At 48.6% G+C, this 24,789-nt stretch overlaps 1 protein-coding gene across 2 annotated transcripts in view; it reads right to left on the reverse strand.

The window, feature by feature from the left end:
* Positions 1–24,789, reverse strand: part of ADARB2 (adenosine deaminase RNA specific B2 (inactive)) — a gene marked incomplete at its 3' end in the record, with an annotated part of 435,311 nt that overhangs the window by 40,914 nt on the left and 369,608 nt on the right. For both annotated transcript variants that reach the window (XM_081098354.1, XM_081098353.1), the window contains exon 5: positions 2,136–2,304. In XM_081098354.1, the coding sequence (XP_080954480.1) occupies positions 2,136–2,304 (169 nt within the window). The remainder of the gene's footprint in view (positions 1–2,135; positions 2,305–24,789) is intronic.

Raw genomic sequence — 24,789 nt, forward strand, 5'->3', positions numbered from 1 at the left:
TCCGGCCACTTCCACGGTAGGGCTGCAGCTCAATGTCCAGGGTCAGGCATCGCTTCTCTGGGCCAGCCTGGCGTGCTTCTGGCCCTTCCTGCCCCTGTGCGGCCACTGCACATGCCAGCGACACTCAGGAGGCACTCCCTGTGCCCCTGGCGCCCCGAAACCTTGGCTTGGAGGAACGCCATCTCAAAGGATGCAGAACAGCTGGAGGGGCAGGAAGACGCGTTTCTGACAAAGACATAGCCATGAAGTCATGGTGACCAAACAGCTGGGCACAAGGCTCATGTGACCTGCAGTTCTCCTCCGTATGGTGGAGACGCCAGTGCAGGGCATCCTGGCGGCCCCAGCAGGCTGCCCAGAACACGGGACATCCCAACGTGGGAGCACCCTCCTCAGGGTCTGGACAGCCCTTTTCTTCTAAAAGCTCTTCTGCTTTTAGAAGAGCCCCCTGAAGCCATGCTCAGGGGAGTGGCAGGCAGGAGACAGCATCTAAGGCCCACCACCGGCCACCTCCGTCGTGGTGCAGGGTACAAGGTCTGGGAGTGGGCACACTGGGGCTGTGGGGTGCAGGAGGGGGCTGGAGTTGAACCTGGCTGAGGTTTCAGGTGCACTCAGAGCTGCTGGCTGGGACATGGGAAGTTGGCCTGGGCTTGTCTGGTGGCATTTGAGCCCCGTGGCCGGGATGGGATGAGACCTGGGGAAGGGAAACTGAAGGGCAGGTTGTCTCACAGCCCAGTATCTGAGAGGAAGCAGCTAGTCTTGCAGAATAAATCCTCGCTCTGTAAGAAGTGTCCTTGGCTGAGAAATTGTCAGAACAGGAGACAGACATGGGCAGAGGCAGGTGCAAACCCTAGCGGTTCTGCAGGTTGCAGGTGAAAGTCCTGGACGTACTGGAAGTGGGCCCCCTCTGAAGTGGGCACGACTTTGTCAAAATGGAGCTGGGGTGTTGATGTCATGGGCACATCTGGAATGCAGTGGGCCAGGGAGCGGGGCGTTGCTCTGGGTAACAAGCACAGTCCCCTCCCTCAACTCCCTCGCCACCACTCTGCTTCCAGGAGGGACAGCGCCATCTCCCAGAGACGAGCTTTTCTGTGAGGTTTTCTTTCTTTGTAAAATGCAAGGCTAGTTCTGAGATGAGCAACTGGGAGCTGGTGGTGGAAAGAGTATTGCCTTCCCTTAAGCCCACAGGAAAGGGGCACCTTACGTCAGAGCTGGGGGCTGCCCCCTTGGAGACACCTCTGCACCCTCCAGACAGCCCACAGTTCCCATCATCTCCTTGTGTGTGGGGTTCGGAGGGTGAGTCACCCTGAATGACAGTCGGCAGCATGGGGAGCCATGGGGTGGCTGTAGCCCTCTTTCTGAACTGTGCCCTTGGCCCTGCACGCACTCATGAATAGAGCATCGCGCCAGCTGCCCATGCCTTTACAGCAGTGTGCTGTGCTGTCACCTAGAGACCCGCTGCCATGCACTGAACGTTTGTGTCCCCCAAACTCATTTGCTGACACTAGGAGGTGGGCCTCTGGGGGGTGATGAGGTCATGAAGGTGGGGCCTTAGCCATAATGGGATCAGTGCCCTTATAAAGAGACCCAGCGAGCTTCCTCACCCCTCCATGCTTGGACTCAGCGAGAAGACACTTCATAACCCAGGAAGAGGGTTAATAGACAGCGGACACGGAGGCTGCTGGCACCTTGACCCTGGCCGATCAGCCTCCTTCTGAGCATCAGTGATTCAGGTCCCAAGCTGTGGTGCAGCCTGAGCTAAGACACCCTGAAGGTTTTAATAGAAAATGTCATCGGATGGAATGGGTGTGTGACAAGGCATGCTCCTACGTGTGGGTATATGTGTGGGGGGATGTGCACCTTGCAGATGGTCTGCTGCAGTCACGGTCACTCACGGGCAAGCAGGGGTTTCCTGGAAGGAGGCCCTAGAATCCCGGGGAGGTGTCTGCAATTTCAACGTTTGACCATCCTGTACAGCAACATTGCTGGCGCTTGAAGGACGCCACCCATCTGGGTAAAACGTGTGTAGTAGGGCAGCCGCCCACCATGCCTGGATACAGGGATTAACACCAGAGCTGGTCGCCGGCCACCAGCCTGAGCTCACACCCAGCGCACACGCCCCTGGGACTGGCGCTCACCTGAGGTGCAGCTCCAGCTGCGCGTACAGGAAGTGGAGCAGCGCCCTCCGGGCCACGGTCTCTGCGTGGCAGTCGTTGACCACCAGGCCCTGGTCACTGATGTACTCGCCGCTGATGCACTTGGTCCCTGAGGACAGGACGACAACCTGAGCTTGCCGGACATCCAGGCCTGGGGGCAGAGAAGGCGTCAGTCAGAACACGGAGCGCTGCCTGCTCCATGGGGTGACTCCACTTTTCTCCCGTCCACCCCGCCCCCCTGCCTCAGCCGACCCAGGGGCCCGCCACCCTCAGCTTTGAGATCTGTAAGCGGCGAGCCTCCACGTTCACTGTACTAAACGGGGGACAGCGCAGGCCAGGAGCACCGCCCAGCTGCTGGGAGGCGGGGCTTCGCGGGGCTACCGCAGGTGCTGGGTGACCTGTGCCCGCCTAATTTCAGGACGGCACCGCCAGCTGAATGCTCATTCCCAGAACTCAACTGACTTCTCAAACCAGGATCAGCAGGGGGACCCGAGGGGTCTCTAGCTGATGGACAGGGTCTTGGGAAGAGAAGGCAGAGGAGTCAGTGCAGTGACCAGCCACCAAACAAGTGATACAGGGCACTGCCAGCCTCTACCTGAAGGGAGAGGAAGCTGGCGGGCTGCTGGGTTTTGGGTTGCAATTCTGAAGAGCTTAGAGCCCCCAGCCTGGCCACAATCGTTGTGATTACCCAGTGACTCCAGGAATCTTGCCACTACCTCCCCCTGGTCCTGTGGGCTGAGAATCGCACCCTAATGGAAAGATATGCTGATGGGAACATGTTGTACACAGGATGGGGGTGGAGGCCAAGAAAGGAGCAGATTCTGAGAGAACAGGCCCTGCCTGGCCTCCCTGCAATCCTGCCCACCCATCCCAGTTAGTGTTTGCCTCTGAGGCTGCTTAGGGCTCCAGGCAACTTTCCTGTGCAAACTCAAGACCCCATAGAGAGAGATTGCGGGGGAGGGGGGGGGAGGGAGAGAAGGAGAGAGAGAGACATTGATGTGAGAGAGAGACACATGGATTGATTGCCTCCTGCATGTGCCCTGTCAGTGCTGGAGAGCGAATGTGCAACCAAGATACCTGCCCTTGACCAGGAATTGAACCCGAGACCCTTTGGCGTGCAGGCCGACACTCTACCCACTGAGCCAAACCAGCCTGGGCAAGTCCATGTAATTAGATGGATTGCCTGGGGCAACTGGAGTGAGTAGCAGATTCTATTTTCTGGTGCTGCCACCTGATGTCAAGAGAATGTGGTCAGGCCACCCTTAGCCAGTTGCACCTTTTAACAGACGTCTGCGGCCTGCTGGGCCCCACTCCATGAGTCCTGCAGACCAAGCACATGCTGGAGTGAACCTTCCGTGTCTAATGACATTTATTTCTCCAAACTCCAGACAGAGCCGGGCAGGTAATAAGTTCCTTATACATGCATGTTGCTCAGCTGAAAGTTCTACCCTGAGAGCTTAGTTCGAAAGCCTACAAGCTCCCGGCCATTCCCACTCCGCACAGCCGGGCTCTTTTTGTAGAGACAGAGCGGAGAGGAGAGAGGAGAGAGGGCCCACTGAGAACTGCAGGTGGGAGGAGGCAGGAATGGGGAGAGGAGGGTGGATTGAGCCGAAGTCCGCTCCCTTGGTTGTGTCAGGGGCTGGCCCGCTATGTGTGTGGTGAGACCGCCGGGCAGGTGGACGAGAGCTGCACAGTGTCGCTCCCTGTCTGTCCAGGTCCCTCCTTCCTCGGTCTCCATTTCTGCGGCCCTGAAAACCGCCCAGGTGTGGGCTGGGTTGGTCGCTGCTGACCCCTCTCTGCTGAGTCTGGCCACATGGAGACCTCAGGAAGCAACTGGACATTTGCCTCCCTACGTCTCGGTCACAAAACAGCAGCCACGAGCTATGCTGCTGTAAGACAAGTGGAAACAGAATACATCGACCCCCTTGTGGAGTCTTCCCCAGGACCGGCCAACATACATAGAAGGAGCTCAAAACGCAGCTGCTCCCCTTTCCACAGGGCCCGGCCCTATGGCAGTGGCTCCCTAGGTGGACTAGAAAGACATTTGTCCATGGCACCTCACTCCAGAGGGAGCCACATTCTCACGGAAATGCCTACCCAGTGGCACTGTGGAGAACTAGCCAGTGAGCAGCTGTCTTGACAGAGAAATCCTTTTACAGATTCCAGCTTCATTTAAGCAGGTATTCAGAGTAATGGAAGTTAACATTTATAACTACTTCCTGAAGTTTTCCAGCATGCAGATGTCTGGTGCACCTGCGGTATAACTTCTCAACAGACAAGGGTTTGAGACCTGGCCCCGCCTCTCCTGGGGTTGGTCCGCTTCTCCGCTTTGGGTTCTGGGGAAATTAGAGCTGCTGGAAACAGAAACGGCTTCCCCTTCACCCCTCATTAGTCTGTGCTCCGCTTAACTCCAGGCGCTGCCACAGTCGTGACAATTTTGTGGCCCAAGAAATGCGCTATTTGCTCATCCGCTCTCTGTTAACCCGCCTCCTGGGTGCCAGCCCACCCTAAGGAGCAGGAGACACTGAGGGGTCTAAGACACTGTCTTGTCCTTCAGAGGATTTGTCATGAACTTAGGGAATGACAGAGATAGACATGTCTACAGGTAAGTTACTGTGTGATACCTATCACTAAGTGCTGCACCCAATGTCACTAAAACCGGAGAAGGAGCAGCGGGTAGGGGGGTGGAGCTGCCGACATGGGCTCCCTGGAAGCAGAGACTGAGTCAGCGATTCTTGGGCAGTGATTTATTGAGAGGGTTTCCTCAGGAGGAACCTGGAAGACAAGCATGGAGACAGGCTAGGATGGGGATGAAGCCAGGCAAAGAGAAGGTGTCACTTGGGTTTCATTTCAGCTGATCTGATAGAAAACTCTGGAATGTGCAGGGCGCCACGGAGGCACCCTGCTGTGGGGGAAGGTGCTGCCTGCTCCCCCCCCCCCCCCCACTTGCTGGGGAGAGGGGCGGGGTCAGTGAGGAGCTGCGAGTGGCACCTACTAGTACACAGCCTGTTGCTACAACTCAGCTACAACCAATGAAACTCAAGTTGGTGCAGAAGCAGGACTCAGCACACAGAGGTTAGTGGTTATTTCTCTTCCCATAAAATGGCTATTGAGACTAAAACTCTTATGCTGACAACATGAGGAATGGTCACAGAAAATATAAACACATTGATTTGTATAGAATAAGTATAAAAAGTGATCAGAGCTCCCCTCCACCCCCAAAGCACTAAGCCATTAGTTTTGTGGGAGATTTCTACCAAGTAGCAGATGATTCTAAGGCCACCTGATGTGTTTCAGAGCCTATGAAGATGAGGAAAACTTTCCAATTGTTTTATTATAAAACTAGAGGCCTGGTTCACAAAATTTATGCATGGGAAGAGGGGATGTGTGTGTCTCTCAGCCCAGCCTGCACCCTCTCCAATCTGGGACCCCTCCAGGATTGGGCCTAAACCGGCAGTCAGACATTCCTCTCACAATCCAGGACTGCTGGTTCCCAACTGCTTGCCTGCCTGCCTGCCTGATTGCCCCTAACTGCTTCTGCCTGCCAGCCTGATCACCCCCTAACCACTCCCCTACCAGCCTGATTGACGTCTAATTGCTCCCCTGCTGGCCCAATTGCCCCTAACTGCCCTCCCCTGCAAGCCTGGTTGCCCCTAACTTCCCTCCCCTACAAGCCTTGTCACTCCTAACTGCCCTCCCCTGCTGGCCCAGTCACCTCTAACTTTCCTCCCTTGACAGCCTGATTGCCCCTAACTGCCCTCCCCTGCCAGCCTGGTTACCCCTAACTGACCTCTCTTGCCAGCCTGGTCCCCCCATCTTCCCTCCCCTGCTGGCCTGGTTGCCCCTAACTGCCCTCCCTTGCAGGCCTGGTCCCCCCCAACTGCCCTCCCCTGCAGGCCTGGTCCCCCCCAACTGCCCTCCCCTGTAGGCCTGGTTCCCCACAACTGTCCTCCCCTGCCAGCCATCCTGTGTCCACATGGGGGCGGCAATCTTGTGTGTTGGAGTGATAGTCAATTTGCATATTACCTCTTTATTATATAGGATGCCCATATTATCTTGTTTAGAGTGAGACTAAGCAAGGAAGAAAACTACAGATGGCCTCAGTTATGGATATTAAAATTTTAAAATATCGACCACCAAGCATCACGGGAAAAAAAGCATTGCTGAACCACTGTGAGGTAGGTTTATTCTGAAATGCAAAAATAGATTATCTTAAAAAATTCAAGCGTAATGCAAAAATATGATTATAACCACAGACAGTGAGAAAGCACCTTACAAAATCCAACAACTACTTTGGATAAAAACTCAATAAATAGAATAGATGATTGTTTTCCAATGTGATTTTTTATATATACACACCCACATCTACACATACAGCGTGAGGCAAATGTAATTTTACACCTGTTCATATGGGAAATAATACAATAATTAGTAAATAACAATACAAGAATAAACTCTATGTTTCACATACTCATAACTGTAAACCTACTTTTGCTACACAAGAGTTATGTAAATAAACACACATGTATAGAGATACATACATAGAGGTAACACACATATGTAAATTATATATATATGGACATATATATATATAAATACATATATAGGCACATATATTTTATGTAGGATGGTGCACACACACACACACACACCCTGCATCATGCTTAATGGGAAACACTAGACAGCTTTCTACTGCACTCAGGAACATGACCAGAATGCCCACTCTCACTCCATTACTTAACATCTCCTGAAGCTATTAGCCAACACAACAAGAGAAATTCAAGGTACGATAATTGCAAAGGAGCTGGTAACACGATCACTGAACACACTGTGATTGTACATGTGGAAACCTCCAGAGAATGCAGTTGAAATACTGCTGGAAACAGTCAGGGAGTCGATGAGGTGGCAGGGCAAGTTAATATACAGAAATCAATAGCTTTCATATCACACCAACAACTAGTGAGAAACCATAAAGGAGAAACAACTCCATTTATAGCAGCAGCAAAGAAGGGAATAGGAAGAAGTTTAACAATAAACAAGCAAGAACTACAATGAATAAAACATTAAAACCTGATGGAAAGATACCAACAAAACTCACACAGACAGAAGACAGGCCACATTCCTGGACTGGAAGACTTGACACCCTGGGTCCTCTCTGAAGTGACGACAAGGTTAGGGTGACTCCAATAGGAGCAACATCATGGGCTTTGTTTCTGGCAAAGACAGCCTGCTTCAGAGCATGGTTTTGTTTTGTTTTTTGTTTCTGAGCCACACAAGCTTATTCTAATGGGTCACCCAGGGAATTCTGAAGACAAGCCCCTAGTAGACATCAAGCAGGTGATAAAAGCTCAGTGACAAGTCAAGTGGAAGGAAGCAGTGAGTCCAGAAATCCATGTGAACTCATGCAGGAATCTAGTGTGGGGTAAAGTTAGCTACTTCTCAACCGGAGGTGCAGAGATGCTCTTCCATGAACACTGTTTAATAACCGAAGAATCACCTGACAAAGCATCGTCACCTTACACCATGTCCCAGGGTAAATCCCAGTGGATCAAAGGTTTAGATGCAAAATATGAAAAACTATGCACAGAGGGTAATAGCAGTTTGTTCATCATTGCCAAAACTTGGAAGCAACCAAGATGTCCTTCAGTGGGTGAATGGATAAACGGTGATATGTTCAGTCAATAAAATATTGTTCAACATGAAAAAGAAATGAGCTATCAAGCCACGAAAAGACATGGAGGAACTTAAACACATGTTGCTAAGTGAAAGAAGCCAATCTGAAAAGGCTGCATACTGTATGATTCTAACTCTGTAACATTCTGGAGAAGGCAAAACTCCGGAGAGTGAAAAGATCAGTGGTTGTCAGGGGTGAGGTAGGAGATGCACAGAGGACTTTAGTGCAGGGGAGCCACTCTGTGTGTTACTCCAATGGTAGATACTCACCATTATTCATCTGTCTAAACCCCCAGAATGTACAACGCTAAGAGTGGCCTTAATGTAATGGACTTGGGTGATTTTAAAAAAAGTTGTAACTATAGTAGAAGAAAACATGGGATAATTTCTTTATAAATTTGGTGAGTGAAAGACCTTTCTAATTATAATTCAAAGTCCCAAAGCAGTAAAAATTGTTATATTCAAATGCATAAAAAGGAAAACTCTGAGTGCACAAATATCTTAAAGGAGTAAAAAGACAATTAAAACTGGGAAGGCTTGCACTTTATATCACAAAAAAAGCACTCTTTCTCAAATATCTAAAAAACGTTTAGAAAAAAAATACCCCAATAGAATAATAGGAAAAAGCTATGTAAAAATAGTTCACAAAAGAATATATAAAATGGTTCTTAAATATATGTAAAAATATTCAACTTTTGATAAAACAAAAAATATACATACATAATCAAGTTAAAAATGCAATGAGATATAATTCTTCATATCTCAGGTTGGTAAGCATCTGAAAGTTTATCAACGTGCAGTTGAAATGGTTGTGGGGAATCATCTCCCTGTAACTAGCTGGCAGGAATCTAAATGGGTAAAGGACATTTGAAGGCTAATGGAACAGTATCAGATTACAAATGAATACACCCTTTGACCCAGCAATTCTCTTTCTGGGAGTTTATCTTACCCATATACCTGCACATGTGAAAATGATGTGTGTACAAAGCTATTTGCCTCAGCAACATTTGTAATCCTATATAATAAAGAGCTAATATGCAAATGGTTGTCATGCCCTCATGCTGTCACACCATAATAGCTCAGACACTCAACACTGGGGAGAGAGGAATGGGGACCAGCCAGGCACAAATAAGCTTGCGAGAGAGGAATGGGGACCAGCCAGGCTGTGGCCTGGGAGAGGGACAAGATGCCTGCCCCACGGTCCCAGGCGCCAGTGCCTGTGGCTGTGGCCCAGGTGAAGCCGCCCACCCACAGTCCCCTGAGGCTGCGGCCAGCTCAGGCAAAGCCGGTCTGGGTCCTGGGTGCCTGCGGCCGGCCAGAGGGAAGGAAGCCTGGGTGCTGGGTGCCTGCAGCCGGCCAGAAGAGGGAATCCTGGGTCCCGGGTGTAGGGCCAGGCAGAGGCGGTTAGGCACTATCAGTCCAGCAGGGGAGCAGTTAGGGGCGATCAGGCAGGCAGGCAGTGGTGGTTAGGGGTGATCAAGCAGGTAGGCAGGCGAGTGGTTAGGAGCCAGCGGTCCCAGATTGTGAGAAGCAGTTGGACATCTCCTGAGGGGTCCTGGATTGGAGGAAGTGCAGGCTGGGCTGAAGGACCCCCCCTCCCATGCACGAATTTTGTGCACCAGGCCTCTAGTAGCAGTTAATACAAATGACCTGAATGCCCATTCATAGGGACTGGTTAACGTATAGATATCTGTCCCCTGGGCTTGTGGGGCTGTAAGACAGGGCAGAGACCTTCTCTATAGACGTAAGACGATTTCTAAGATACATTATTATTATTACGTAGAAAAAGCAAGTTTCAGAGCAACATGTGTAATAGCCTACCTTTTGTGTTGAAAAGGGGAAGAGAAGAACATGTGTATTTCTTGCACAAGTGTCAAGACTCTGGGAGGGTGTCTGTCAGGGTCTGGGACTCTATCCTACCCATCAGCTGGCAAGTCAGCCTGTTACCATCTCATGGGTGCAGGAGGAAGACACGAGTTCCTAGGTCAGAGGTAGGGGCCATCATTACTCACAGCACAGCAGGTGGCCTGGGGACCTTCATTTTGCCCTGATACCTAAGCCCAGGTCTCCTAAAACTGAAGGCAAGACGTAGCAACTGCAAATAAGTGAGATCATGTGACATTTGTCTTTCTCAGATTGGTTTATTTCACTTGGCACATAGTCTTTAGGTCCCTCTATGCTGTCCCAAAGAGTAAGAGATCCTTCTTTTTTTTACAGCTGCACACTATTCCGTTGTGTAAATGTACCACAGCTTTTTTATCCACTCATCTACTGATGGTCACTTAGGCTGTTTCTAAATCTTAGGTATTGTAAATAACGCTGCTATGAGCATAGGGGAGTATGTATTCTTTCTGATTGGTGTTTTGGGTTTTTAGGATCTATTAAAATAAGATCCAAAGCATAAAAGTCATTTTGAAAGAAGAGAGAAGGAGCAGTACTAAAACCATCTATTTTTTTAATGTGGCCCAGTGCAAGCTCTCCATCCGACCTTGGCTCCTTGGAAACTTGGAAACAGTGGGCCACTTTCTGGCCTCGTCAGGCAGCTGCCAAACTGCTTTCTCTTTCAAAAGTACAATATGAGCCCTAGCCAGTTTGGCTCAGTGGATAGAGCATCAGCCTGCAGACCGAAGCGTCCCATGTTTGATTCTGATCAAGGGCACGTACCTGGTTGCAGGCTCTCCCTGGGCCGAGCCCTGTTCGGGGCTCATGCAGGAGGCAACCAATTGATGTGTTTCTCTCACATCGATGTATCTTACTGTCTTTTCCTCTCTCTCCTACTCTTTCTGAAAATCAATGGAAAAAATATCCTAGGGTGAGGATTAAAAAAAAAAGTATAATATGAGGCATGGAACAGCCTGACATATCTCAATGTGGGGTTAGGGAGGGACAAGAAGAGATGAACCAAAGAACTTATATGCGTAGCCCATGGACAAGGGCAATAGGGTAGTGAAGACCTGGGAAGGGGTAAAGGGAGGGGGGAATGGGAGGCATCTGTAATACTATCAACAATAAAAATTTATTAATAAAAAATGATATAGCAACCAGCGTCAGAGAAACAAATATCAAAACAATAGAAATTAGAGACAGAAAACCATGGTCTTTATCCCCCGAGCAGATGGTCTGAGAGTGTGGTGTAGAATGAATTCCAGATCCCTGTTATCCAGAGCTGTGCCCGTTGGGTTTAATGACTCACAACTTCCCTTCCACAACCTATCAGCTCAGCGTTAGGAAGCCTTCCTCAGTGGTCAGCCTAAGGGACCTCCAGTTCCACTCCCTTACTCAGGTCCCCAGCCCCTGGTGGTTTGCAGCCTGCGAATATTTGCAGAGTACTACCTGCAGTTTCACTTCTAGGCATTATTTGTTGAAAGCCTATGATTCTCAGTCTTCTCCTGCGCATCCATTCCTTCCTCATCTAAGTTGCTGTTTATCTTCTCTAAATTTCCCCTAATTAACTGCAAATCAAGTGGTCTAAAAAGTGCCTCACAACTAGGGGACTGTCTAGGGCGGGGGGATAAAATGGACACATATGTAATACCCTTTGTAATACTTTAAGCAATAAATTAAAAAAAAAAAAAAAGTGCCTCACAGGCAGGTCTGGTCTGTGGGGACTGCCTGGGCCAGGACTGAGGGCGGTGTTTTTACTCTGGACAGGGGAGGTTTTCTCCCTCTCAGGTTCTCATTTGTGGCGGTCTCCACAGCCCGAAGACACCAGTGGCCCCCAGGCCTTCTGCTCTCTAAGTGTTGCAAACGGGTGGGTTTTAGGAGGAAAGTAAGTTATGTGTGCATTGCCCTGTGAATGAAGGACGATATGTCTGTAAAGGGCATTGGACCACGAGATGGGCTGGGTCTGACCGTCCCCAGGCACAAGGTTGGGGTTGGATAACCATGTCTCTACTTGCTTGAGACTTTGGTCATGTGACCGTACCCATCGTCTCATCTGGAAAATGGGGACAAAACTGGTGCTACCAAGGTTTTGAAGATTAAAGAAAACCGTGTCACATGTTTAACATGTGGCTTTCCGAATAGCATAACAATGCCATCATTTTAGCTGTTAGTACTGCTTGCCCTGCAGTTCCCCTGTGATCACATTTGTCTTCCTTATCTGCAGCCAGACCTTTTTCTGTGACTCCTATTGCTGAAATGACAGTAAAGGCCACATGTGCTTTTATTACTTAGATGGACTATAAAGCTCACATTCTTCATCTGAGAACAAGAGGGATTATTTGGAGCAGCTGGTAAACAGAGCGTGCTCAAGAGTTTCTTAAAAATAAATCTGACCGTGGCGCTGGGCTACAGGCGCAACCAAAATCGGTCACGAGTCTCCCTGACAGCTCCCACCTTATCATCTCAAGGGCATATATTTATCTATGTCACTCACTCACTGTGCATTGAACACCCAACTTATTGGAGGGAGTGGGGATGCAAAACTACAATCCCAAGGCCCCTTTTGGCAGCTTGGCTGACAGCTGGGGAAGTGGGCAGGCACACTAGAGAGAGGGCCCTCAGTGCAACGCAGGCTGTGACACGTCGGCAGGTGCTCCTGAGGGGATGGGTGATGGGACAAGTCAAGCAAGGCGCGTCTTATAAGCAATTGGGAATCAAAGACGGTGTTGAAAGACCCTTGAATGGCCAGTTGTCCGAGGGATGTGGTCTCAGTGAGTGAGCTGTGTTTGGCTAAGTGCAGGGTGTCCCCCTGGCTTGGGCTTCTGAATGATCTCAGATGCCTACTTAGGTAGGTGTCTGTGTGTTTGTGGAGTACGGCCAGCGCCCGGCACCTGATGCCAGGACCATGGAGGGCGGTACCTGGACCAACCACCTTCCCTCTCAGTGCCTCATCCTGGGAGGCGGGGACAGAGCCTCCAGGCCTGCCTTTGCCGGCAGTAAGATCTGCTGCAGGCATGAGAGACAGGAAGCTAGTGTTGGATGTTTTTCTAAATTCGCCTGGTAGACGAATCTCTTGCACATTTAGGAACCAGTGATGTGACACTGATCCCCATGAACGTGAAACCCCAAGACTGGAATGAAAATCTCTTTGGAGGATCCTGAAAACCAGTCTCTGAGCAATGTTTCCAGGTGATTCAGGGCCAGGTGACTCGGGGGTGTGGTACGTGAAAAGGCAGGTGCAGAATTTTCACTCTTTCGACTGGCTGTTCGATGCCGTAGGGACAGTTTGGGGACAGGTGGTTTTGCCTGCAGGGGAAGCTTTGGCTAAGCATCGGAAGCCGTTTCTTTGACATTGCGCATTTGCACGTGTAACTGCCCGGTTTGGAGTTCACCAGATTCAGGGGCGCCTGCAGAGAAACTTGGCTGTGTGGGGGCCCGTGGAGACATGCTGTTTGCTGTCTCTACGTTTTAAACGACAGTGAGTCCTAAGTGCTGACACTGGTGGGTTTTGTGAGTGAGCCGTGAGCCTGGGTTTCTAAGTGGCCCTCGGTGGTTAGAGCAAGTACAGAATCGCTTATTCATTACTTTCCTTCAGAAGGAGTGGCTCCCTCCTCTGGGGTTGCCAGCTTGGTGAGGCCTGAGAGTGGCCCGCTGCTCTGAGGCCCACACGGGGCCAGGGTGGGATGGAGCGCTTGCACTGGGCCACACGAAAACATGGATGGTTTTAGGGCTGCTCCTTTTCTCTTCCAAAATGATTCAGCTTATTTTGTAAATGGAGCTCCCCACATAGCCTGAGGAGGAGTGAGGGACAGTGGGCATGGTTGAGTCTGCTGTGTCAGGTACAGACCGGACATGCTGCTCACCCTCCGGGACCGGGACTGGGACCGGGACCGAGAGCTCAGAGCCACCGAGGAGATGCAGAGACAGTGGAGGGATGGACACTAACAATCACTAACGCATCCTGACCCGCGTGAGGGGCTGACTGGTGGATGTGTTCCCCCATGGAACTGAGCTCCCTAACTCAGTGGGGTGTAGGTAAGATGAGAGGTGAGCATGGGGGAAATCTTAGCAGAGGCTGTGGGGGCGCTGATGGCTGTCCCAGAGGTTTCTGGGCGGTGCACCCCACGACACAGTGACTGCATGTGCCTGAGGGAGGCAGGGGAGGTGGGGGCTGAACATGGGGTCTAGTGCCAACACAGATAAGTTAACAATCACATTTCAGCCATTGAGTTGACTTTGTCTACGTGATAATAATGCGTCTGATGCACTTTCCCTAACAAATTAACTCAACCTTTCAAATTTTCACTTTTGGGGTCAGGGATGGGTCAGACCCACTGCAGTCCTACTTCCTGCCCCACAGACCAATCTCCCCTCTTCTCATCAGAGCTGAGGACTCAGGTGGTGCTCACTATCAAGTCAGTGACAGGGGAGTGGAGCCTGCCGTGAGATAGGCACCTCTCACTATCAGCCGCTTCCCTGGGCACAGGCCAGCCCCCTCCCTTCCTGTTCAGTCAAGCTCTGACCAGGACGCGGGGCAGCAGCACTTTGGGACAGGAGGAGAGAAAGCCAGGTGAATTACAGATGTGAAGCCACGAGGGGCCCGATGGGAGCCAGCAGCCCCCACCGGTGGCCAGCCCGCCAGCTATGTGAGACTAATAAGGCGGGACTTCGTTTAAGACGCTGCTGATCTACCATCGTATGTTCCATTACTGATAAACTTCAGGCAAAACAAGGTAATCGCCAGAAGACGGAGGTGGCCAGGGTCGCTTCCAAGGAGGTTCGTTATCAGTTGTATCCCCAAACGCAAACATGGTGACTTAGCATCTTGCCCCCCCCAAAATAGGATGACAGGAACTCTGCAATCAACTCTTTATCTTCCCAGGTGGACTGGCCGAGCAGACTCGCCCCATTAGGAACTTATTCTTTTAGATCAAAGGGACAGGGATGCAGCAGCTGATGTGAGTGATAAGCAGCATGACTGACAGGATGCCTGGCTGGAGCTGAACCCAGAAATAATGAGAGTGTGAAGCAGAACTCATGCATAATTCATGAGCTAAATATTTTAAGTGAGGAGCCTTCCTCTTGGCAAGTGGTCACTGGAGGATCTCCGTGTATAGGAAGGAGGCTGTGGGATATGTTTGAAAGGGTGCAAAGGGGGAATCTCATCAGCCCCTGGATCCCGTCTCTCCGACGGGCACTTCTCTGATGACCCCCTGGTTCGGTCTCTTCTTTTCTCTGTGAGACTGAGGTTGGGCACAAGTGTCTGGTGTCCATCGGGTTGGTGACTTAAAACACTCTTTGGTTAATGGCAGGTACTACAGGCAGGTGTATGTGTGCTCCCCCCCTCACCCCTCATCCCTGATCCTCTCCCTCTCCTGACTCGGCTGACGGCTGGCTCGTCCTTTTATTGGACCGTTTTCAGGAATGACCCCAGAGCTGACTCCTCACCTTCAGTGGGAGCTAATGCTTCCTTCCTTCCTCACCTTCAGCCTGAGGGATCCTGACCTGGGCAGCACAGGTGGCAGCCCCCTGCCCCAGGCCCTTTCTGGTGTGTGTCCAGAGCCCTCCTTCCTGGAGAACTCCCAAAGCCCAACACAGAGGAAAGAAACCAGGTGTAGACACAGGGGTGTGTAGGGAAGGTGACAGGGTGTAGACACAGGGGTGTGTAGGGAAGGTGACAGGGTGTAGACACAGGGGTGTGTAGGGAAGGTGACAGGGTGTAGACACAGGGGTGTGTAGGGAAGGTGACAGGGTGTAGACACAGGGGTGTGTAGGGAAGGTAACAGGGTGTAGACACAGGGGTGTGTAGGGAAGGTGACAGGGAGTACACATAGGGGTGTGTAGGGAAGGTGACAGGGTGTAGACACAGGGGTGTGTAGGGAAGGTGACAGGGAGTAGACACAGGGAGTATAAGGAAGGTGACAGGGTGTAGCACAGGGGTGTGTAGGGAAGGTGACAGGAAGTAGACACAGGGGGTATAAGGAAGGTGACAGGGTGTAGACCGGGGAGTGTAAGGAAAGTGACAGGATACAGGCACAGGGGTGTATAGGGAAGTGACAGGTGTAGACAGGGGAGTGTAGGGAAGTGACAGGTGTAGACACAGGGGTATGAGGAAGGCGTGCCCTGAGCGGACACAGATGAGAGAGGAAGATGAGGTGTTGGTGTAAAGGCCCTGGGTGAGACCCTGGGTTTCCTTGGTGTGATTCCCCGTGGTCTGAATTGGGGGGTCAGAGAGCAGCACCACTTGCTCCTCCAGTGTTTGCTGCACAGCAGGGCCACCTACTGCATGTTGATTCAGTGACAATTTATTTTTTATTTATTTATTTTTATTTATTTATTTTTTAAATATATTTTATTGATTTTTTACAGAGAGGAAGGGAGAGGGATAGAGAGTTAGAAACATCGATGGGAGAGAAACATCGATCAGCTGCCTCCTGCACATCTCCCACTAGGGATGTGCCCGCAACCCAGGTACATGCCCTTGACCGGAATCGAACCTGGGACCCCTCAGTCCGCAGGCCGATGCTCTATCCACTGAGCCAAACTGGTTTCAGCAACAATTTAAATATACATAAGAAAGGAGTAGAAATCATGACCCCCAGTGCACGTGTCTGGAAATCCAGAGGATGTCAAAGGGCTACAGCTGTACCCAGCTTCACATTTGTTTGCTATTTAGTCCAAGTCCTACAGAATATCCTTGTTACATCTCCAGCCATACACGGGGGAAAGATAATTGACTCCTCCTAAAACAGGTAACAGGCAAGAATTGTCCTGAGCTCATTTTCTTTAGTCCTTCCTCCCTCCCTTCCTCCCTCCCTTCCTTCCTCCCTTCCTTCCTTCCTTCTTTCTCTCTCTCGCCCTCCCTCCCTTCCTTACTTTTCTTAAAAAATAAAATACAGTGTTGAGGTTATTCCCCCCCCCCCCCAATAAAACCTTTGGGCAGTTAAATGCTGGGTTATGACTTAATGATCAGGAAAACATTGAAGTATTTGAACAGCTTTGGTGGGGGTACCTGATCTTGAAAGAACCCAGGAAAATATTGTCTTCCCTTTTTTATGTATTTTCTTAGATGCACTTCCTTATTGAGGAGGAATAAATTAAGGCATTTTGTGAGGATTTTGCCCTCTCTTGAGCAGGTTTATTTTCAGTGACATTGATCAGCCCCGTGTGAATTATTCTGGACTAAACTCCCATTTATCTCTCCATGAGCAGGAGGGTGTGTGTGTGTGTGTGTGTGTGTGTGTGTGTGTGTGTGTTGGCCAAATGTCCAGTCAGGGACTGAATTTAAGGAGGGACGTTTAGTATATACAAGTCAGCATCCATGTGACACAGGGTAATATCTATTTTGCGTTTTGTGGTTTTAACAGATTTACAATCAATTGTGCATCCTACTTCTTGTTCGAGGAGCGGCCCTCATGAATCTGACACACGCACTTCATGTGTCTCTGTCCCCACTTAGTAGTCATTAAGATCAGTTCCTTGAAATCCACATGGTCATTTACCGTCTCTGGGTCAGCACGAGTTTTGGTTCAGGGCTTCCTGTTTAGTTCACTTTCCCACTCATCTGCCCCATCCATCCCCACTGGGCGTAAATAAAAGGACACTGCTTCTGATTTTATGGCTAAAGTAATTAATTACCAGTCATTCGAGAAGGGGGAAAGTGGAAAGATAGAGGTTCTGGAATATTGGGGGGTACAATCCCCGCACCCCCCTCCTCTAGGCCCCTGTGAAGATGGACTTTCACAGGCGTCCTCCTGGGCTGAAAAGAGACATGCAACTGCATTGTCAGGTGCAAGTGTCCGTGGAGAGGACACCTGACTGGAAGCAGCCTCTTAGGGTGAACAATGGAGAGTCTTAGGCTGAAGGAACTGGGGGAACTGCCTGAGACAGTCAGGGGTCTGATGGGAGGGTTACCTCACAGGCAAAACTCCCTCCTTGTGGCTCTGAGTGGTCCCTCGCCAGCGGCCAGCGCCTGCGCACCAGCCCAAGGACCTGGCTGTTATTGACAGGGAGACCAGCCAGGCAGCCTTCCCGTGTGGGTGACAGCTTGTTGGAGAAAGTGACCATTTCGCACACCTGGAAATCCATGTCTGGTCCCGTGATAATCAGTCTAAAATTTTATTCCCAGTAAGATTATCCAGACAAGAATCCTACGCAAGATGGAAGAGAAGGAACGAACATGAAGAGGGGGCGCCTGGCCGCGGAGGAAGCACGGCCCCCAGGGCAGGGGGGAGTGAGGGATTTGCCAGCGAGTCACCTTGGAGAAATTGAGGGAGGCATGGCATCTATAAGACAAGAGGAGTGTCCCTTAGAAAAGGAGAGAACTGAGGACAAGAGAGATGTCTTGAGCAATAAAAATAGATTGCAAAAATCCGGGGGAAAAGGGCAGTTTAGCTGTCAGATAAATTTAAGAAATTTCTAATAACACAGAGTAAAAATAAGGAAGGAAAGGTAAAAAGATGGAAGATTTATTCAGAATATCGAGAATTCCACAAAAATGTGTATGAAGGAAGAAATTTATCAAAGAAACCATAGAAGGGAAAAATGCACAAATAAGCAGCTAAACTAATCAGGGTGGGTAAATGGCTCATCCCTAATTTATGAACAGAAAGTGAGGACGGGCCATCTGAACTTGATAGTGTAAGAAACAAAGTTTAAGAATTTATCTAAAAGTACAAATATCACACATAAACAATGAAAAGCACAAAATTTTAACAGTGTGAGTCAGCAGATAGCATTTAGAATTGAAAATCCAGAAATGCAGAACCAATATAGTATTTACGGTCACGAGAACAAAAGTTGAAAATTACTAGAGGTGCCTGCCTCTGAGGAGCAAAGGGAAATGAGGAGTAGGGGGATAATATTGTTTTTCATTCATAGTCTCTCCTGCTTGAATTTTTACCAAATGACTGCATTATTTTAATAAAAATAATTGTTCGTAAGTGTATTTTTTTGCTATCATATTTGTCATAATGTCTATAAATTGGTCTGAGGCTCATAAACAAAATGGATGTTACATGAACTAATTGATACGAGTGAATTAGTATCTCACAAAAAAATGCAGGGGCAATTGTATTATTTTATTTAAAAATAAATGTAATTTTGTAGCATTGTTTTATATATACACTGAGTGGCCAGATTATTATGACCACCTGACGTTTGTAGGCAAATTAGCTATAATTTCACACTGAAGTTGCTAGAGGGCCAGACCATTATAAATAGGGAAGCAGGTTGTTTACCATGACAGTAGAAGTGATTTTTTTTCTGAAGATATGGGTAAACAATGCAATTTAACAGCCTTTGAAGGTAATATATATATATTAGAGGCCTGGTGCATGAAATTCGTGCACAGGAGGGGGGGGGGTGGTCCTCTCAGCCTAGCCTACACCCTCTCCAATCTGGATTCCTCTCACAATCCAGGACTGTGGGCTCCTAACTGGCCCCCCTGCCAGCCTGATCACCCCTGACCTCCTCTGCCTGATGATCTGATCACCCCCAACTGCCCCCCGCCAACCTGGTCACCCCAAAATGCCCCCCCCCCACCGGCCTGGTTGTTCCTAACTGCCCCCCCTGCCAGCATGGTCACTCCGTATTGCCCACCCTGCTGGCCTGGTTGCCCCCAACAGCCACCCTCTCCTAGCCTGGTCAACCCTCACTGGCCTCCCTGCCAGCCTAGTTGTCCCCAACTGCCTCCCTGCCAGCCTGGTTGCCCCCAACTGCTCCCCACCAGCCTGGTTGCCCCTAACTGCCCCCCCCCCCACCAGCCTGGTTGCCCCTCACTGCCCCTCTCTGCTAGCCTGGTTGCCCCTCATTGCCACCCCCTGCTGGCCTGGTTGCCCCCAACTGCCACCTCTGCTGGCCTGGTCGCTCCTCACTGCCCCACCCTGCTGGCCTGGTCACCCCACACAGCCTGCTCTTTAGTTGTTTGTTCGTCCCTCACTAACTCTTGTGCCAGCCTGGCCGCCCCACACAGCCTGCTGTTCAGTCGTTTGGTCATCCCTCACTAACCCCCCTGCCGGCCTGGTCACCCCATGCAGTCTGCTTCTCAGTTGTTTGGTTGTCCCTCACTAACCCCCCTGCCAGCCTGGTCACCCCACTCAGCCTGTTTGGTTGTCCCTTTGGTTTTTTCAGATGTGATGGCCCGTGGCTCTTTATATATATAGATATAATAAGACACATCGCTCCATCTCAGAGAGTCTTAGGAATTTGCTTGAATAACTGAACTAGAGTTAAGATTAAATGGCAAATCAATTTTAAGTAAATAAATGTTTCTATTAGTAATTTTGCCCATTTCCCTCTAATATCTTTTTAATCAACATGTTTATTAAATCTTCTCTTTATAATAGGAAAGTAAATTTCAGCAATTTATTCTTCAATATTCATAAATTACTAATTAGTGACGCTTACCTTGTAAAATCTCACTTTCATGTAATAAATTTAGTTCATATAGATAAATTGCCTGCACACAAAGCAGTGCATTCACTGGCACTTTTAAGTACCATTTCCCCACAAGTCTTTGTAAGACATCACTGTTTTCCAAGGGAAGTCTTTGAGTTTCCTCAAAAAGTGGAAAAATATTGAACAATCACAGCTCCAGAGCTGAGAAATATTAAAAACTACTTACCGAATCATACTGACGTATGCTTTTGGGGTTGGGAATATATTGCACAATAAAGAGGAAACATTGCTTGGTATCTTTCCTTGCCTTCCTCCCCCCTTTCTTTTTCACATTCATGGGTCAGACCAAGCTCATTGAAGATATGTTATCCTGGAATCTGTGGCAGAAAAATCCAGGACACTCCAAAATTAACAATTTGCCAAGATTTTGTTTCTGTGATCCTACAACTCTGTGCATATAACTTTTTCACACTTTTTACATTGGATTTAAACTTTTCTTTATGACCCCTTCCCAACTGGGATGCAAAACCTGCACAGGCAGGTGGTTCATTTACTAGTATTTTGTTTTCTGTGGTTTTCCCAGAACCTAGGATGGGCTCTGGTGCTGGTGAGCACTCTGTGAGTAATCCTAATATATAAAAGCCCAGGGTTGTAATGACTGATCACAACCAAAGGCTGACCAACCAGGAAGTCCTTCAGTCAGCTCTGGGCTGCCGTGGCGACCCAGCACTGACTGCCCCACTGCAGCCTGGTGACCCAGCACTGACTGCCCAGGGGGCTGAGACCCAGAGAGAGAGGCAGGGTCTGATCTGCAGCCTCAGTGGCAGCTGTTGATCAGTACTTGCCTCTCTCTTTTTCTCCCTCTTTCTTTTCAGGCTTTGCCAGCAGCTGGGCTTTTCTTTCTCTCACGGCCTCCGTGGGCTGCTGTTCAGCCCCACTTCTCTGATCAGGCCCGGAGATACTGACTGGCATAGGAACTGACCAAATAGAACCAAATGTGGGTGCCATGAAGAACCAATGGCTGTCTAGGAGGTGGAGCTTTTGATGCTGACTGGCATAGAAACCAACCAATCAAAACTAAATTGGCCAGCAGAGGAGAGCAGTTGTGGGCAAGATCAGGCCTGCAGGGAACAGCAGTTGGGGGCAACCAGGCTGGCAGAGGAGGGCAGTTAGGGGTGATCAGGCAGGCAGGCAGGCAGAGGCAGTTAGGGGCAACCAGGTTGGCAGGGGAGGGCAGTTAGGGGTGATCAGGTTGGCAGGCAGAGGCAGTTAAGGGTGATCAGGCAGTCAGGCAGGTGAGCAGTTAAGAGCCAGCAGTCCAAGATTGTGAGAGGGATGTCCAACTTCCAGGGATCAGGCTTAAACCGGAAGTTGGACATCCCCAAGAGGTCCCCAATTGGAGAGGGTATAAGCTGGGCTGAGGGAACGCCCCCTTTCGTGCATGAATTGTGTGCACCGGGTCTCTAGTTTACAAATAAAAGAGTATGACTACTATTAATAGCACTTGTGTGGTACATATTACTGGCTGGAATCTTTCTAAGTGCTTGTATACATGAACACATTTGACTTTGAAATGACTTTCCTAGTAAGTGCTATTGTGCTTCCTTGTCCGAGAGACTGACTGGCCTGAGGTCACATCACTAGTTGCCATGGAGCTGGGATTGAAACCTAGGCAGTTGCTTTTTTGCCTATACCACCTCTCATTGTATCCTATGTCTTGAGGTGGGGCTGTGCCTTTTCTTGCACCCCTGATGCATGCAGAATGGTGTCCACTATGTAGATGCATTTGATTAATGTCTGCTGGTCTGGACAGAAGGGCCAGATCCACAGTGTGGTCCTGACAGAGGGGACTATGTTATGTGCAGATGTCCTCAAATGTGTGGAAGGAGGGCGAGTGTTGCAGCTCAGAAGATGTGTGCCACCAAATATAAAGGTGTTCTCAATGAAACAGAATCACCTTTGACTTAGAACATGATCCCGATAAGGTGATTTTACCTTTCAAGCATTTAATATACTTTATCCCATTCACCAAATTGCCCTGGAAGAGGTGTTTTTATTTCTCTTTTAAAAGATGCCAAACACATTTTGAGTTTATTTTTGTGTATGGTGTAAGTTGGTGGTCTAGTTTAATTTTTTTGCATGTATCTGTCCAATTTTCCCAACACCATTTATTGAAGAGATTGTCTTGATTCCATTGTATGCTCTTGCCTCCTTTGTCAAATATTAATTGGGCATAATGGCTTGGGTTAATTTCTGGGTTCCCTGTTCTGTTCCTTTGATCTATATGTTTGCTCTTGTGCCAGTACCAGGCAGTCTTGAGAACCGTGGCTTTATAATATACCTTGATATCTGGTATTGTGATCCCTCTAACTTTGTTCTTCTTTCTCAGGATTGCTGTGGCTATTCGGAGTCTTTTCTTATTTCATATAAACTCAAAATGGATAAAAGATTTAAACATAAGACTTTGGAAAGCCATAAAAATCTTAGAAGAATCCATAGGCAGCAAAATATCAGACATATCTTGTAGCAATGTCTTTACTGACACATCTCCTAGGATAATGGAAACTAAGGAAACAATAAACAAATGGGACTACATCAAAATAAAAAGCATTTGCATCACAAAAGAAACCATCAACAAAACAACAAGAGAGCCCACTGCATGTGAGAACATATTTGCCAGTGTTACATCTGATAAGGGTTTAATCTCCAAAATTTACAGGGACCTCGTACAACTTAACAAAAGGAAGAAATGACAATTCAATAAAAAAATAGGCAAAGGACCTAAATAGATACTTTTTGAAAGTGGACATACAGAAGGTCAAGAGACATGAAAACATGTTCAAAGTCACTAGTCATCCAAGAGATGCAAATCAAAACAACAATGAGGTACCATCTCACACTTGTCAGAATGGCTATCATCAACAAATCAACAAACGACAAATGCTGGTGAGGATGCAGAGAAAAAGGAACCCTTGTGCACTGCTGGTGCGAATGCAGACTAGTGCAGCCACTGTGGAGAACAGTATGGCGTTTCCTCAAAAAATTAAAAATGGAACTCCCATTTGCCCCAGTAATCCCACTTCTAGGAATATATCCCAAGAAATCAGAAACACCAATTAGAAAGAATATATGCACTCTTATGTTCATAGCAGCACAATTTACAATTGCTAAGATTTGGAAACAGCCTAAGTGCCCATCAGCATATGAGTTGATTAAAAAACGGTGGTACATCTACACAATGGAATACTACGCTACTGTAAAAAAGAAGGAACTCTTATCATTTGCAACAGGTTGGATGGACCTGGAGAGCATTATGGTAAGTGAAATAAGCCAGTTGGAGAAAGATAAATATCACATGGTCTCACTCGTTTGTGAAGTATAATGAACAACATAAACTGATGAACAAAAATAGAGAGACAGAGAAGCATCAAACAGACCATCAAACCTCAGAGGGAAGGCAAGGGAGGATGGGTGTGGGGGTAAGAGATCAGGCAAAGGACTTGTATGCATGCATATAAGCATAACCAATGGACACAGACAGTAGGGGTGTGAGGGCATGTGTTGGGGGGTGGGAGTGGGTGGAGAGAGGTCAATGGAGAAAAAGGAGACATATGTAATACTTTCAACAACAAAGAATTTAAATAAAAAATAAATAAAAGATGTCCCAAACAGAAAGGATAAGTGACATCCTCTGGCTGAAATGAAGACAGTGTCCTGAGTTCAATGTGCCTGCTCCTGTGTCCTTGCACGTGGATGGCACTGGGGCGAGAACAATGGAAATGTACCAATAGCCTGGTTTTAAATAGATTTTAATACAAATATATTTGGACATCAGGTAGATGGTCCTTCTTGGTCTTAGACTTCTCCTACACATGCAGTGTGTATGTGTGAAACTCAACTCAGCTAATTCTTTTTACAATAACCATTCTGTAGCATATTGTTACCAATTTACGCCAAACTTTGGGAACAAAAACATTTGAATTCAAATAACTAGCTGGTTAGTTATCATGAATAGGTCCGTAATGTTCTCACTAGTACTGACTGCTTAAATTCAACCACCATTTTCTCCCACCTGGGGTTATAAAAGCAGCCATGACCGTGATTTGGTTCTGTCATTTGTGCCTGAGGATGGACATCCATCTGTGAGCATTGTGACTGGAGGGTGTCCTGGCAGGAAGGGGTGCATTTAATTCTTCTGTGATAGGGTTCCCGGACGGTCTGCACCCCAGAGGGAGGGGCTCATAATTCTCAGGTGAAGTGGATTCTCTGGACCAGGCTGAGCACAGAGAAAATGCACTGGGGGAGGGAAAGGCAGAGCGGGAAGAAATGGAAGCCTCACCCACCAGCCTGCAGTGACCTATCGGGTGGCCTGGCCTGGCCTTGCATTCCAGCTTTTACTGGTTCCTCCAGCACCGCACATTCTTCCTGCCAACGAGATGTGGGGAAATGCCCAATAGCAAAGGGACCGGCCAGTTCTTAGTTTACTTTTTACGGAAATTGAGAGAAGCCTGTGCAGAGATGGCTGTAAGGAGGTATAGTTACACAACCACTGGCACTAAAGGTTTGCTGGTCACACACTTTGTCACTGATCCCTCTGTGTCTAGTTTTGTTTTCCTTTTCACGTCTTCAGATGGAAGGGAGAATCCTTTGTTTCCTAAGACCAGGAAAGTGCTAATTTCCT

The sequence above is a fragment of the Myotis nattereri genome (assembly GCF_964212035.1).
Source record: "Myotis nattereri genome assembly, chromosome: 1".
NCBI classification, from domain to species: domain Eukaryota; kingdom Metazoa; phylum Chordata; class Mammalia; order Chiroptera; family Vespertilionidae; genus Myotis; species Myotis nattereri.